Raw genomic sequence first — 17,310 nt, forward strand, 5'->3', positions numbered from 1 at the left:
CATGCGTAGAATGCTGCACCCTGAGAAACGAGAATGCATGTTCTTGAAAGTCCACGTTGATCATGTGTTGAGTCCCAAAGGAAGCTCCTACAAACTTTAAGATTGAGATTGACCATAACAGAGTTAAATTCCAATTTAGTAACAGGGTTAACTAAGAAATTTTTAACTGCCTGGTAGTGAATATACTCAAATAATTTATAGGTCAAAGAAGAATTTCAAATAGAATTTCTGAAATATTTTAAAATATTGTATATTTAAGAAATGAGACATGCTATTGTTATTAGCATGATGTATCTTTACCCTAAAACATTTTAAATAGTCCAAAAAAAGCATAGCATCATTAGGCCTGAAACTACAATGGTAATCTGTAGGCATATTTGAAATTAGAGGGATACCCCTTTCTGACTGCCTCACCGATGTATGTGAAAACTTGATATTTTTCACACTTTCCTTCAAAAACACAGCTGCTGCTGTGTTTCTACTTGAACTTTAAACATTGCTGACTTGTTGCTGGCTTCCTGCCCCGCTCTTCTCACCTTTCTTCTTGGCACAGGACGGATCTGCCTCGTCAGAGCATCCCCTCAGAGGGTGCTGCAAAGCTCCTCAGCAACCTGCTCTCTTTACGGAATTTACCATCTCTCCTTGGGACTCAAGTCCAAGTCTTTGAATCAGTACAGGCTTTAAATTCTTCTGTAACTCCTTGGTTTTACCATTCCAGCACATTCTTCCTTAATTTCTGGTTGCTTTTATGACCCCAATCTGTACAAAACCATGTGGGCAGGTATCTTGAAGCATACACTTGGTACATTGTATTTCCACTTTCCTGCGTTCCCCAACTTTTAACAGTTCCCCACTTTCTGTGTGTTAAAGCCCTGATTGCTTATCCTGGTATTCAGGTATCTCTACCCACCTTTCCGGGTTTTATCTTTCACTACCTTCTTATGCAGAATGTCAGCGTGAGCAGACCTGCCTAACTAGCATTCCCTGACCCCAAACCCATCCTTTTTTTTTTTTTTGTAGAGACAGAGTCTCACTTTATGGCCCTTGGTAGAGTGTCGTGGCCTCACACAGCTCACAGCAACCTCCAACTCCTGGGCTTAGGCGATTCTCTTGCCTCAGCCTCCCAAGTAGCTGGGATTACAGGCGCCCGCCACAACGCCCGGCTATTTTTTTTTTTGTTGCAGTTTGGCCGGGGCCGGGTTTGAACCCACCACCCTCGGCATATGGGGCCGGCGCCCTACCCTCTGAGCCACAGGCGCCACCACACCCATCCCTTTTTATGGTGTCTTTTCGCTAGTCTAGAATGCCGCTTCTGGGCCTGCTGAAAACCTAATGTCAATTTTTTCCAAATGAAACAACTCTATGTTTTCTAACAAGTCTGCTTGTCAATTATTCCCATCTTCCATGATGTTTATTCTTCCAATTCTTGGACGGTTTGTGTCTGTTTCACTCAGGTCCAGCTCACCTTGCATGCGCTCGCTGCTGGTGTGTGTGTCATTGGAATTTTTATCTGGACCATAATTTGGTTCATCAGCAGGAGGCCTGGCCAGGTGCAGCTGTGCCTCTCCCATGCAGTGGGATATGGGGCAAGTCATTTGACAAACCCTGGAGCATGGACCTTATGTCTTAATCTGAGTTTGTAGATGCAGAGACACTCCCTGTATTGAGAAGCTACCTGAACTGCGTCAGCTCACCTCTGAAGGGAGCTTGGTGGTCATCCCCTGCTTGCTTGACAGCCTAATAGTGAAGTCCAAACAGGATACTAAATGATCAGTTGCTTACTTAACAAAATATAACATCTTTAATGTTCAGCTCAATATGTGGGAAGCTGTGCAACATTGAAGTAAGAGTTCTAGCTCTAAACTCCACTGCCCAGGTTTAGATTTGGACTGTACTGCTTGTTAGCTATGTAAATGTAGGCAGGCAATTTATCCTCTCTCTACCTGGGTTTCCTCAGCTGAGAGTTAGGGTAATAACAGGACCTGCCTTGTTCTGTAGCTGTGTACATACCTAACAGGTAGTCGCTCTCCGTGTGTTGATTTGTACACTTTCTGTTCTAGTTATATAGCGGGACAGCTTGTAAATGTATGCACATTTTACCAGACTTTAAAAGCAAATTGTACAAAGTAGAAAATAAACATAAGACCAGAGGTAAATTTGCTATATAGAGGTTTTTTTTTTTTTTCACGCATTCAACCAATATGCATTGAACACCAACATTGTGCCAGGTATGGTTTGGATGAACAAAGTCTACATTCTCTTAGAGCTTACATTCTGTTACAGAGAAACAGACAGTCAACAAGTAATAAATAAAAAAAGCAGGAATGTACCCAGAAGTGATAACTATTATACAGTGACTCAAAACAGGCTCAAAACTCAATGTGTTTATTGGTGGCCATTTGAGACTGAGGGGTCAAAGCTATCTGAGGAGGTGGCATTTAAACAGAGACTTGAATGTCAAGGAAACTAGTCCTTTGAAGGTAAGAGTAAAATAAGGAGAAAAGATTTAGGGCTGAAGTCATGGCCAAGATGGAGCCCCTAACATGGTGGGAAAGAATTGGCCCATTTGAGGAACTGAAAGACTATTTAAATAGAGCAGTATAGTTGTCTTGGGGTGCAAAGAGGGGTTGCGAGATAAAATCGGGTTGAAGAGAGAGACAGAGTTTGTGGAGTCAGAGTAACAAATTTAGATTTTTGTCTAAAGCCCGTGAAAATTTAAAACAGAGGCAGTAGGTGCAGTGTTTTGTAAATGGCAGTCAGGTCAAAGTGGTTGATGTGATTAATCTTCTGCGTCTCTGTTGATTTCATATCTGGTTGTTCAAGCAATTGCTGAGGGGAGAGTCTTTAAATCTTCAAATCTGACTGCAGAATGCCTGTATCTTTTTTTATTCTGTCAGTTTTTTCCCACATATTTTGAAGCTTGTTACTAGGTGCGTATACACAAAGATTTATGATCGTTTTGTCTTCCGAGTGAAATGTCCCTCTTTGTCTCTGGTAATAATTCTTTGTCTTGACATCAGTTTCACTGAATGTTAATACTAATATAGCCACATCTGTTTTCTTAGGCTATTTGCATGATGTATTTTTTCCATCTTTCTACCGTCCACCTGTGTTTTTATGTTTGAGGTTTTTCAGACAGATACTAAAATGTCCTGGTTATTTTTTTCCTCATTCTGACACTTTTTGCTTTTAGTAGAATAATTTTAGATATTTATTTAGTCTTTATGAAGTTTGCTGAGTTTCTTGAGTCTATAAATATATGTCTTTCACCAACTCTTGGAAAATTGTGGTCAGTATTTCTTTAAGCATTTTTTTCTACCTTGATCTTTCTTTCCTCTCTGATTATGTGAATGTTTGATCTTTAAATGTATCTTTATGTACGTATATGTCTCGCATGTGTTATTCGATATTTTCTGGCAATATTTTTTTCTTTCTCGGGCAGCGCCTGTGGCTCAGTGAGCAGGGTGCCGGCCCCATATGCCGAGGGTGACGGGTTCAAACCCAGCCCCGGCCAAACTGCAACAACAACAACAAAAAAAATAGCTGGGCGTTGTGGCGGGCACCTGTAGTCCCAGCTACTCGGGAGGCTGAGGCAAGAGAATCGCCTAAGCCCAGGAGTTGGGAGGTTGCTGTGAGCTGTGTGAGGCCATGGCACTCTACCGAGGGCCATAAAGTGAGACTCTGTCTCTACAAAAAAAAAAAATATATTTTTTTTTCTTTCTCTTCTTCAGATTGGATAATTTCTGTGGATATATCTTCAAATTCATTGACTTTTTCTTTTGGCATCTCTGCCGTTGATCCATTGAATGTTTTATTTTAGATATCAGATGTTTTACTTCTAAAGTTTCCATTTTGATTTTTTCATAGTTATTATTTTTCTGTACTATTTCCTATCTTTTTATTCATTAATATGAATATTTTCTCTTAACATTATTTTTGTTATGTCCAATTACGTTAGCTGCTTAAAAATCCTTGTCTGATAATTCCAATATCTGGATCAATTTGGATTGATTTTCATTGATGGTTTGTTCTCTTATGTATGGGTCAACATTTTCCTATTTTCTTCATATGTAGAATAATTTTTGATTATATACTGAACATTATGATTAACTTATCATAGACACTCTAAACTCTGTCATGCTCCCACAAATGATACTCATTTTTTAAAATTTCAGTAGACAGTTAACTTGGTTCACTCAAACTTTAAGCTCTTTAAGAAGTTTAACTTCTCCTCGGCGTGGGTGGCAGTTGAATCTTATTCAGTGCTTTACGACTTAGCCGGGCTGCTGGAGTCTGCTGTGCTCATATGTCATTATTTAGGTCCACCAGGGGTTTTGACAGAATTTACACATAGAATTTTGGAGTTCCTATTCTATATCTCTTATTTTCAGAAATATCTTCTCTTATAGCTCCTATTTGATGCCTCTTCTCCATTGTTTGTGTACTTGTGGTCATTTCTCCAATGCCCATACATAGTTGTGCTTTATATATGTCCAGAATTTACAGTTGTTATTTCTGGAGGATTGTTCTGTTATGAGGTAGTTGGATCTTACCAAAAGCATATCCTGGATTTGTGACATACTTTTAATATAAAGCAAACATGATTTGCTGGTGAATTTTATGTAGGGGGTGGTGTGGGTAAAAGAGTGAAATCAATGATGAGTATTCATTTTTTGGATGAACAAACTAGGAGGACAGTTTTACTTATTTTCACGATAGAGAAGATGGGGCGGGAGGAGCCTGTTTGGCTGGAGGACAGAGGATGTAGAGATCAGAAGCTGTAGTTAGACATGATGAATTTGAAGTGAGATGCTTTCTGGATATTCAACTGAAAATACCAAACAGATAGTTGGAGATTTAGAATCTGGAGCTCAGGGATAGAAAGTAAGTCTTAGAGCTCTAGATTCAGTCATCAGAACAGAGTTTTTGAAAATGCAGGGCTGAATAGCTTCATCTAAGGATAACATAGTTTAGCAAAAAGGGGGCCTCAGCACCGTGCCCGAGCAGGTCAATACTTAGAAGTCAAACAGAGTAGGAGGTGCTCCCCAGGAGTTGAAGAAAGAGGAGCTTGTGTGGTCCCCAGAGAGAGTAGATCATAGAGGTCAGAGAACCTATTAATTTATCCTATTAATTTAAAGTTTTAAAGAAGGCAGGAGTGGACGACTGAGTAGGGTGCTGCTGAGAAGACAGTGAAGCCAGGGACAGAAGAGAGTGCCTCGGATCGGGCAAGGCAGAGACTTTATTGGCCCCTCTCCTTGGAATGGTGGTGGAACAAGCAAGGGCTTGGGAGGAGTGGAGACATGACAGCTGTGGACCAAAAGATTCTTGCTCCTGAGGCTCAAGTTGTTTAGGTTACACGTTCTGCTATGAACTATGTAACTACCACATGCTTGGTGAGCGTTTGTTACTGATGACAGTAATTTCCTGTCCTGCAGTAGGTGAGACTTTTTACTTTGAACATAGACCTTCCCTGTTCAGGTTATCTAGCCAACCACGTGCCAGAGTCAGAGGCAGCATTTGCTCTGTCTATGCTGCAGTAAGGCCACCCTGTTTGGAGCTAATTGATGGATGGTTAACTGTTCATTCTTTCATCAGTGGACTTACTGATAATAGGAAGTGAATTCTGAGTATAACCACATATATATTAGGCTATTATTTTGCTTACTACGGGTTAAGATTTAGTCTATGAGGCTCAAGGCTCTGAGTAAAGGTAGTATTGTTGTTTAGAGTGTCATTTGTTCTGAGAATTCTCTGAAAAGTCAGAATTTGACAGTTCATGGACAGTTCCATAGAATGAATGTTTATTTAACCAAGTGTCAATTTGCTTTACATGCTTCCTAGAGCTTAGACTTACATCCCGTTATGCTTGCTTTCATGGAATCCATGAAAGCTTTTTATTCTTTGAGGTTATTTCCCATGGAATAGCCTGTTGAAGCAGAAAATTTTGTCTTCAGTTTGCTAACGGCCTACCTTTCCATCCTAGCAACCTGACACTAACCGTTGGATCTGTCAAAAACAAAACACAACAAAAGTCCCAAATCTTTTGTTTATTTTCTGATTCTTCTTTGGATTTTGGTGTGTGGCTTCTGTTACTTTACTCAAGTGTAATCACAGATGCCAACACCGTGTGTGCACCTCCTGTGGTATTTGAACTCTTTGGACTTGTTTTCCTAATTTGACACAGGATGGGTAAGCTCTGGTCCTTGGGCCCTGCCCATGTTACTGACTTGATTTCTTCCTTAAGACAGTCTTTTCCTCTTGGGTGGGGTGTCAGCCTACCCCAGTCTACCTGCTTTTATGTCGGGTTTTATTATCTGTTTCTAGAAGGCTTTATTCTAAGTCTTGGCAGGAACAGAACTGTGAATTTTAGCCATCTCAGCATAACATTGATGATCTTTCAGGATAATGAAGATGTTCCCAGTGATTTCTGTCTGTGAACCAGCTGTACTCCTGTGGCTCACATATGGGACCTCAGCGTCTCATGCGCTCTTCTCAACCCCCTGCCAGTGCCCTTATCCTTATCAGCCACTCTTCCTTACAGGATTGACTGGTTTAGATTTCAAAACGTCAAGCCTAGAGTATGAAGTAAAAGGGTAACATTTATTTCTATTCCATTTATATTCTCTCCCACTGGAATAGTTAGCTTTACCTTTGGTGACTCCAGGACAGAGTGCTCAGGTCTGATGAAAGCTGACAGAGTTAAGAGGCTAACTGTTGAAAATATTTTTTTTCTGGAAATCATTTATAGTGATCAGTCATCATGGGTATTGGAGCTCTTTGTGACAGCCTTCCTCCCAGTTTCCTGTTTCATTTATTTTTTCAGTCTTTTCATTAAAAGTATTTATGTAAATAAATTGGAACACGTCTCTGATTTAGGGCCTTCTATTACCAGGGTAGAGAAATTGGGACCATATCCACAAAAGGCAAATATTTGTAAAGCACATTTCATTATTTAATTTTTCTTAACATGGGGCAGGTTACCTTAGTATACCTAAGTATAGCAAAATATACCATTAAGTCACCTTTCTGTTAAAACCTTCACAGTGCAGGTAAGATTCCAACCTGAAAAGCTAGTGTTTTCATCTGTGGATTAATTCTTTTCTAAAATACTTAGTTGCTTTAGTGGATTTAAAAAAAAATCTCTTTGCAGGAATCCTGGCAGTTTATTTATTTTTTTTCTCCTATTAGTTTTGGAGCACTGTGCTTGAGTGAGGACAATCCCTGTCATAACTCTCAGAACTGAATTACAGCCAAATTGAAATTATTTGTGCTTTGGAGAGAATTGGCAAGGACGCGTGGTCCATGGCATGTGTATTGTGAGATAATCGTAACCATGGCAGGATTTGTTTCCTAATGTTATGTTTCTACATTTATGGGATGAGATTCATCATAGGGAAAAAAATCCATTTGTTATGTTTCTAGTTGAATCTAAATCATTCCAACTTCATCATTACAACATTAGAAGGAATTGTTCCCTGTGGAATAGCCAGTCAGTAATTTACTTTATCTCATGTGGAAGTGATTTCTGCCTGGGCTAATCATATCTTTTAATAAGGTAAATTTCTAGGAAGACATTACCTAACAATGATAACTTTTAAAAAATCTAGATAAAAGAATATGAAAAGCTTGATAATGAGGAAGATCGCCTCAGTAGAAGTCGACAAATTTATGATACCTATATCATGAAGGAGCTCCTTTCCTGTTCTCATGTAAGAATTTCTTCTTATTCTAGTGCTTGAGTACTGACAAATATGAGACAATGTTCAGTGTTTTCAGAATGCAAGTAAAATCACAGAAAGATGTTTAAAACTTAAAAAATGCATATCCAGGATGGAACCAATTTCTTCTATTTTGTCATTTGTTTTCTGGTGATACTGACACAGTATCTGTTGCTTCATGAATACTTAGTGTATTTCCAAAAGCTAATACTTTTATTGCAAAAATTAATAAAGTAGCTAATTTGGATAAGTTGAAGAAAAAGGTTAGTAGTCTCAATTTTAGAGGGTCTAGTAGAAATTTAGCTTATTATTTTTAACTTAGCTATGCTTTAACAATTAGGCTGATCAAACATTGATACATATAAATCTTAAAAAGATTCTTTGAATTAATAATGAGGATTGTAATTATGTGAATTTTGTTCATTAATAGTTAAATAATGGTTGAAGTATATTTTTTTTCTTCTAAATCAAATAAACATTCTAATTTGGGTCAAGAGGATAAACTGGATTCCTAGAAAATTATTTCACCAGGAGTGAGTGGAATAATTAGTAATAGCACTACATTAGGACTGTTTTCCAAAGGAGTAGCCTAACTGTGCTGGCCTATTCTACTATGACAGTAGCTAATAATCACATGTGGTTATTTAAATTTAAATTAATTAGAATCAAATGAAATTAAAAATGTAATTCCTCAGTTTTCTCGTGAGCCACGTGTGGCTAGTGGCTTCTGTGTCAGATGGCGCAGGTATAAACATCGCCAGCCTCGCAGAAGGTCCGTTTGGACCCCACGGATTGTGGCAATGATACATTTTGCCTCTGTATTTATTGTGTTGTTTACAGTTCTTTCTGACATTTGAGTAACTGTGGCTAAAGATGACATCTTTGTGGCGTGTAGTGCTTTATTGTTCTTCAGGCCCTCCTTGCTTGGGGTAGAAAGCATTTCTGAGCTGGAACTAGTCATGGATGCTCAGGCCTTGCTGCCTCCCTGGGGAGCCATGAGCCCTTGGAGAAGGCCAGACGCGCAGTGGGAGAGCCTCTGTAAACTCAGTGTGTGTGCAGTTCAGCAACTTAGAGGGTTTTTTAGCCATATTATGTGATTTTGAAGTCTTTCTTCTTACCATGTGTTATTAAAGAAGACAATTTGACCTTCCAGTGGGGGTGGGGAGGATACAATTGGTAATTTTTGTCAGTGGAAGGCTCATTCTTTTCCCCCTTTTCCTCTCTGCTGTGGTTATAGCAAGACTTTCCTTAACCTGGAACCTTTTATAACTCTGGGTTGGCTTTGTAAGCCTGACATTTAATTCTTAGGTATATTTTCATGTATTCATTTTCTCTTACAGAGTAGAAATTTTACATTTTTAGAATCCCATTGTCAGCTAATTAGAGGATATATGCACTTAATCTGGTGATAATGGGATTCTTTACACTTTTTCTCACAGTGACCTTGAACTTTTGGGCAACTGGATATGCAAATCAGATACCCCCCTAAGTATGGTGTCTAAGAACTATGGATGCCCAGAGCAATAATGTATTCTATTCTACAATACAAACAATGCATTGTATTGCCTATAAATAATCAAGAGGTTTTTTTGAAGAATGTTTGCTAATATGTTTACCATTGGTTGCTGTTTAGTAATTATCGTGTTAAATCATCTGTTGTGATATTATATATATAATATACAGAAGTCTGTTCTATTTTGTTATTCAAAAGTATTTTTGATTTTTGAAAGCCATTCTCAAAGCAAGCTGTAGAACATGTACAAAGTCATCTATCTAAGAAACAAGTGACATCAACTCTTTTTCAGGTAAGATAAAATTCTTTCAAAATAAATGTCATTTTGTTTAACAGTTGACCTTGGTGACATTCTTTCTGCACGTGTGAATGTACTAGAGGAATTGATTTATAAGACTATGTTCTTATCTGAAGAGGTATCTGAACAACTGAAGTTTAATATTGCTTGTCTTCTCAATGAAATGCGATTTTCTACCAACATGCTTGATTAAGGCTTTCCTGAGAACAGCCACTCGAGCTTTCCAGTAACATTATGTTCTAGAAATCAATCAAGACATTGAAGAAGAAAGTTTTTTTCCCGTTTGACATTCTGGTGGCTTGTAAGGACTTTACAAGATTTATTTTGTATTACCAGGTTGTTGATACTTGCGGTGATTATTCTTTGGATAAAATAAGATTTATTTTCAAGAATCAAGAGTGAATGTTTGAATGACCTTTGAGTTGCAACTGAGGAATTAGATTTTATCTTGGCAGTTTATATCTTTATTTATTTTTAAAATTTTGTATTTTTAATTATTATGGGTACATCACAGCAGTATACAATACAGTCATGTAGATTTCAGTGATAAGACATGGAAAACAAAATTCACAACTAATAGGCCTTTGTATTTACTATTCTTTAAATTTAATGGTTTTACTTTCTCCCAAATGTCTTTTTCATCCTTTCTTTTCTATAGACGTAACAGTGATTTGCAAGGACAGTCTGATTCTCAGATGGATAATATATATTTTACATATCTATGAATTTAAGAAATATGAAAGAATGCAATTGAACAATGTAGTGATTTTCATAAATGAAAATAATTAAATTCTCTTTTTCTTGGATTATTCAGTCATTTGCAGTAAGGTAACTGACTTTTGATTTGATAGTATTTATTTCTTAAAAATTGAATTTGATTATTCTCTAGAGCAAATAGTAATTTGGCTTCTAGAGCATTTGGGTAGTAACCGGTAGGGTGTTACCTTTCTGCCAAAATAATTAGATGGCCTTTTCATGAAATGTGGGAACTGTCTGTATAGTCAGCTGGGTTACAAGCCTGAATTCTGAAGTTCATAGACGTGACCTGGGTTTAAATCTCAGGGCCATAGCTGGGGGACCCTGAAGAAACTTCTGTACCTTCCTAACTTCATCTATGAAGTGGAAATGTCAGTGGGCTTCCCCTTGAAGGAGGGAGGGGTTCCTTGAAGATTCAGTGAGACAGGGACACTTCTGTCGCTTTGTATCAGGTATGCCCATCACAAATGTTAGCCATTAATACAAATTCTGTTTGCACATTCAAAAAATGCAGTGTCAATATATGTTTTTTGCCATCTCAATGATATTTTAGTGTCAGATTTTCAGTTTTCAACTGAGTGCCATGGCACATGACCTATCAATTAGATTTAACATTGCTAACCTGTCCCTCATAATACATGGGTTTTACAACTTGGGTTTTAACTCTTTCTGTAGCATAAATAACACTGACAACAAACTGCTCTAAGTGAAATACAAAAACCACCAAAATTCTTTTCATTCCTTAAAGAAAATGTTAGAAGCTATTTAGAAGCTATTTAGAAGCTTAGAAGGTTAGAAGCATACTTAGAAGCTATTTCTTCAGTAAATTCTTTAAAAACATTTTACTGAAAGAATATATTCTGGGAAAGTTGACATAGGATGGCTGGTATTTTTATTTCAATAATGAAGAAAATAAAGTTCATTAAAACAAGTAGCATACTAGTGCAAATCAGTGTAACATTTACCATTAAAAGATAGTGATAACAGTGTAAGTAAAAGTTGTATGTTTTTTTTAATAGAGGCACATTATTGAGTAAAGTTGGTTAAAGTTCATAGTGAAACAGAAATGCTCTGAAAATAAGTAAATAAAAGTTTTTTACATTAACTTCATTTTGTTTGCAAATAGACTTTAGAAGCCAATAATTACACAGGTCTATGGGGGGTTGGGGGTTGGAAAGGGCTCCAGCTGCTATTTGGGTCCCTAGAATGTGCCAGGTCCTGTGCTCAGCTCCCAACATTCCTAATCTCATTTAATTCTCATAGTGGCTTTGCAAATTAGATATGGCTGAACCCTTTTACAGATTTTGGGGAACTACGGATCAGAGCAGGAAAGTAGTCTGCTCCTGATCCCGCTGTTGCACTCTGGCTTACCAAGGGTGTTCTGTGGTTCTTCCCATGGCAGAGCAGCAACTGGGTACATTATGTGTAGTCCGAAGAGTCCCCAGCGATGTTCGTCTTATTTTGTTAGCAGAAAGCATGGGACGTTAGATAAAATACGAAAGAAAAATATTCGTTAACATTATACATTTTATAAATAAAAAATATGCGATATATAAATGTAGCCTTTCCTTGGTACAGATCTTTGAACACATAAGCCATTTGTCTTTTGAAGTCTTTTGAACCTCTTGAGAATTGTAGATTGATATTATTATTCATGTATCATTGAGGTGTCATAGATTTAGAGCTGGAAAGGACTTTAGAGAGATAGTTAACAAAGTCCACACACTTTCGCACCCATCCCCAGGGCCCTCCCCAGTACAGGGGTCGCCTTGCAAGGTGGCAGAGGTGGGCTCAGCCCCGGTGATGCCTGGGTGATGCCTGTCAGGCCGCTGTCATACCTGCAACAGGAAGTGGGGCTCCTCGAAGAGCTGTGGCCGCCTCCCTGCCCACGTTTGGTTCCTGTGGCTTCTGCAGACTTCCTGCTCTCATCATATTTTTATAGGTCTTGATATAAGTTCATCACATAGAAAAACTTATATTGTTTATTTGGTATTGTGCAAAGTGGCTTGAAAATTGAAGTAGATTTTAGTTGTTCTCATGAGGGGAAGAGCACTGTGCATGAGAGCCAGCAGTCCTCCTTAATCCCAGTGTGGCTAGCAATTTGCTCAGAGACCTTGGGGATGCACCTGCCACCATCCTGTAGCCTCCTTATGTGCAAGATGAAGCGTGAGATTAACTCTTCTTCCATGGTTACCTTTAGCTCTACAACTCTAAGATGTAGAAAATTGATAAATAAACTTGCTAGTTAAAAAGAAAAAAATAGCTCCATAGATCTTTTAACTTTGAATCTTTAAAAATCAATATACTAACACAGATTGTAAACACTTTTAGCAGTTTACAAGATGTGCTACATAATTTACAGGGCCTAGCGTGACATGCAAATGCAAGGTCTCAAGTTCAAAAATTATTAAAAATTTCAAGATGGGGACAGCAGAGCATGAGAACCCGCCCTGGGCTCTTCCCTCCTGCACCCTAGCCCTGGTCATTAACAAAATGACTTGCCAGGGGCTGTGCCAGGCAGGAGAGATACTGATAGCAAATAGGACAGACCTGTCCCTTCCTGCATGGAATCTTGTGTAACTATGAAATGAATAATTGTGCTGATGTTTCTATTAGTGACAATTAGACAAACACTGAGGAAAGCAAGTGCAAGGCTAAGATGCTATGGGAGTGTATTACTGGGAACCTCACCTAGTCTGAGTCTCTTTGGTTTGTGTTTTTTACTTTTATAAGTTCCCATTTATATCGGGTGGAATTTCTTTTTTATCCTTTCCAGCCATACATAGAAGAAATTTGTGAAAGTCTTCGAGGTGACATTTTTAAAAAATTTATGGAAAGGTATGCAACTTTATTCATAAATATAAAATTTTGTATTGTGTATGTTAATTTATTAATTCAATAAGTATTAATTGTATATACTGTGTGACAATTTTTGTGTTAGATTGTTTTCTAAGTACATTATAATTTAGGGTTTGTATATCTTAACATCTCTTTTAGTTATAAACATTACTGTAATTTGTCTGACTGATTTGTTTGGATTTTGGAATCTTATGTCCCCAAACGGAATTAGCCTCAACTTGATTTTGTTTATGTAGTAAAAGAGCTTAAGGGCATAGGCCGATGCCTGCTTGTGATCCTATGCATTATTAATATGCCTAATAAATATGTCTCTTTGGGTTATAGAGCATGTTTATCATATAATATCCCAAAGCTTTTCAGAGACACCTATAAAAATGTTCAGCTCATATGCTTTTCAGGCACCTACTGGTCAATTCTTCTTTGATGATATACCATTAGAATTGGACTTTTCCAAAATGGTATCTGCATTGACACTGATTGTACTTTTCTCCATAAACTCAGCTAATTTCTAAACAATTGACGTGATGATTATGTCTCATTGCCCAAGCAGTGCACAGCTGCTCAGTAATTGCCCTTGAACAAATGCTACTTTACCACGCTTTTCTTCTCCACATATTCACAGAACTAAAGCAATTAAAAAAAAAAAAGTTGTGTTGTGATTTTACTGGAGTTCAAGAGATAATTTTATCCTGGAGTAGAGTCAGTGCTTTGGGAAACTAACATTCATATAAATGATTACACTCTTGTCGCAGAAACCGTGCCAAAAAGCAGCAGCAGCATCCTGAGGGAGCAGGTTGGTGCCTCAGGACTGAGTTGTAACAGCTGAGTCCTGGGTCATATCCATTGACCTGGGTTCTAAAATCCAGCCTTTATAGACTCTCAGCTCAGACGAGGGTTTATGTGATCGTTGGGGGAGAGAGGAGAGTCCGGTGGTAATGACGAGTGGGGCAGAGGTTCTTCCTGCTCGTTTTGTAACTCTGCGTACTCTCACTCGCCACCAGGTGGACGGACACAGCATTGTCACAGGAGGGACCAGTGAGGCTGTTTGCAGTTTAAGCAGGCAACCCCCTCTGGATTTTCCTCAAGCCAGTACGATTTTATATAAATAAATTATTTTTACTTTTTTTTTTTTTGGAGACAGAATCTCACTCTGTTACCCCAGGCTAGAGTGCCATGGCCTCTAGCTCACATAGCTCACAGCAACCTCAAATTCCTGGGCTCAGCTACTCCTTACACCTCAGACTCTCGAGTGGCTGAGACTACAGGTACCCACCGCAATACCTGGCTAATTTTTCCATTTTTAGTAGAGACTGGGGTCTCATTCTTGCTCAGGCTGGTCTCAAACTCCTGAGCTCAAGCAATCCTCTCACTTGGGCCTCTCAGAGTGCTGGGATTATAGGTGTGAGCCACTGTACCTGGCCAGTAAATTATTTTTAAAGTTGATTTGTTAATTTTCATACCATTTTATTATTTTTTTTATGTTTGTACATCCTCAAATTAGAAAACAAAATTCATGTCAGATTATGAGTTTGGAATTTTGATTTTGTTTTTTTTTGTTTGTTTTATTTATTTATTTATTAAATCATAGCTGTGTACATTAGTATGATCATGGGGCACCATATACTTGGTTCATAGACCGTTTGACACATTTTCATCACACTAGTTAACATAGCTTTCCTGGCATTTTCTTAGTTATTTTGCTAAGACCTTTACATTCCACATTTACTAGGATTCACATATACCCTTGTAAGATGCACCGCAGGTGTAATCCCATTAATCCCCCTCCCTCCCCTCCCTTTCCCCCTTCTCCCTATTCTTAGGTTATAACTGGGTTGTAGCTTTCATGTGAAGGTCCTACATTAGTTTCATAATAGGGGTGAGTACATTGGGTACTTTTTCTTCCATTCTTGAGACACTTTACTAAGAAGAATATGTTCCAGCTCCACCCATGTAAACATGAAAGAGGTAAAGTCTCCATCTTTCTTTAAGGCTGCATAATTGGAATTTTGATTTTGAAAGGCATGGGTCCTCTATAAATTTGGTCATGTAGCCTTTGGCATCAAGGATGGTGCACACTGAGGGCCATGGTATTAAAACAACTTCTCAGGGGCCACCTTGCTGTAGAGTAGCAAAGAGGACGTTGTCAGCAGCGTCAGTGGCACGTCTCTGTGGCTTCTCCTGAGAGCCAGCCAGGGACAGAGCTAAGTTCCAGATGAGGCCGAATTGGGGAGAGGGAGGATTTCCCTCTACGAGGTGAGAGCTATGGGCCTAGTTGAAAACCAGGGTTAAAAACGTTTATTCTACCTCACCTTACTGTGTCCCAACTTCTCCTCTTCTCTGTGAGATCCTTTTAAGTTGTCTGCAGGAGCTCTGATCGTCTGAGGCCATGTAATTGCCGGGGCGTCTCCCTCTGCCTCAGTTCCTCTTCTGTCAAGAAGGGCCCCCTTCAGTTACCAGCTGTTGATGAGGAATAGAGCTCCAGTGATGCCCATGGAGACAGAACTGAGCCTGGACACTCAGTCCTGGCCATCTGTGCTTCCTCGAGAGGAACTTGTTACAGCAAATCCATGCTTAGTGGGCAGAATGCCTGGGCACTTCTCTCTTCCTGGTCTGCTAACCCTCCTCAGCTGGTTGTAAAATGTGTCAGACCCCCATCACCAGCTATTAACTCCAGAATCCACTAAAAAAGACTGTGTGAGCCAGCCCAGCAGAGCCAGTGAATTTTAAAGACCAATCGAGGATTCATGAGTGCAGAGCACACCTGTGTGGTTTTGCCTTTTGTATGCACCATGCTTTTAAAAACAGGTTGAAATAATTCTCAGAAACTCTCAAAATGTAATTTTACTTTGCCCAGTGTCATAAATGTCAGGAGGATTGGTGAAGTGCTCTTTAAAAGCCATTTTAGACTTATGGAAAAAAAGATGCTGTATAATTACAAAGAATCCTTCTGCTTTTGAGGTTCAGTTTGATGGTTGGCCCCAGAAATATTTGTAAAACATCTTTAATTCTAAAAGGCCTCTTAAATGAAGTCCCCAGAGAATTTTGATGTTTGGCTGTCTTAGGGCATTCTATAATAATAAAAGCTGATAAATATCTGTAACTTTCACTCAGAACAATCAACTCCCTCTCCCTCCTTCCCTTTTCCTCTCCCTCACTCTCTGTGTTTCTTTTATACTTAAGAACCACTTCGATGTAAGCATTCCAAACTGTATATAAAATCAGCACATCGTGCCCCATAAATGCATTAATGTATACAGGTGTGGTTTAGTTAAGAAAAGAACCCCAAATTCTTTGTCCCTGTAAGGAGTCATGCCAGGGGCTAGTTGAGATCCAAACATCGCTAAGCATGTTCTCTGCCTTTAAGAAGTGTTCAGTCTAGAATGCATTTCCTTTGAAAATCCTTTTTAAAACAAACAACTTACAGATATGTTTATTGTTAATAAAAAACATTGAAACAATGTCTTTATTAAATAGAAATGGAATAGATATTTGTCTTCATGAACAAAGAACACTCTTATCAGACTGTTGAGTGAATTGTGGGTGTGTATCAGTGCAAGGTACCTTATTCCATCCTGGGATTCTGGCCAGAGGGTGTCTCTTCTGCACTATTGCACCTTTGAGAGGCAATACTAAATTTTGATTAAGACGATGCTCTGGAGCCTGTTGGTCTGGGTTCAAATTCAGCTCCTCCCACTCTCTCACTGCATGACCTTGGCCAAGCCACTTAATATTTTGATGCCTTATTTTTTTCTGACTATATAGTGGGAATCAAAATAGTGTCTGGTCATAGAGTTTTTAGGAAGACTAAAATAATAGGTCCTGGCATATGGTTAGCACTATTTAAGCGTTTGCTACTCTTATCACCTTTTATAACATTAATTTTTGATAACTTAGAGTTGTGCTATCTAATATGGTCACCACTAGCCACATACATCCTTCAAGTGACCTTGAAATGTGACTAGTCTAAATTAAAATGTGCTTTAAGTGCAAAGTACATACGGTACAAGATTTCAGAGACTTGATTACACGTTGAAATAATAATTTTTTTTTTTTTTTTGATGTGATGGGTTACAAAAATGTGTTACTTAAATTTCGTCGGGTATGTGATGTATGTGGCTCGTTTTATCTCCCTATTGGACTATGCTGATTCAAATAAATGTGTCACC

At 38.5% G+C, this 17,310-nt stretch overlaps 1 protein-coding gene across 12 annotated transcripts in view; it reads left to right on the forward strand.

Moving 5' to 3' along the window:
• The window catches only part of GRK3 (G protein-coupled receptor kinase 3), a 180,581-nt gene that overhangs the window by 110,090 nt on the left and 53,181 nt on the right, over nt 1-17,310 (forward strand). For 10 of the 12 annotated variants that reach the window (XR_008379552.1, XR_008379553.1, XR_008379551.1 and 7 more), the window contains 3 exons: nt 7,608-7,709; nt 9,449-9,523; nt 13,062-13,123. The exons of 1 other annotated variant lie outside the window; for it this stretch is intronic. Coding sequence is in view for 8 of the 11 variants with exons in the window: in XM_053588388.1 (XP_053444363.1) it covers nt 7,608-7,709; nt 9,449-9,523; nt 13,062-13,123 (239 nt within the window). In the remaining 3 variants the exon portion in view is untranslated. The remainder of the gene's footprint in view (nt 1-7,607; nt 7,710-9,448; nt 9,524-13,061; nt 13,124-17,310) is intronic. One more of the 12 variants, XM_053588389.1, reaches the window with a different exon arrangement.

The sequence above is a fragment of the Nycticebus coucang genome, chromosome 4 (genome assembly GCF_027406575.1).
Source record: "Nycticebus coucang isolate mNycCou1 chromosome 4, mNycCou1.pri, whole genome shotgun sequence".
NCBI classification, from domain to species: domain Eukaryota; kingdom Metazoa; phylum Chordata; class Mammalia; order Primates; family Lorisidae; genus Nycticebus; species Nycticebus coucang.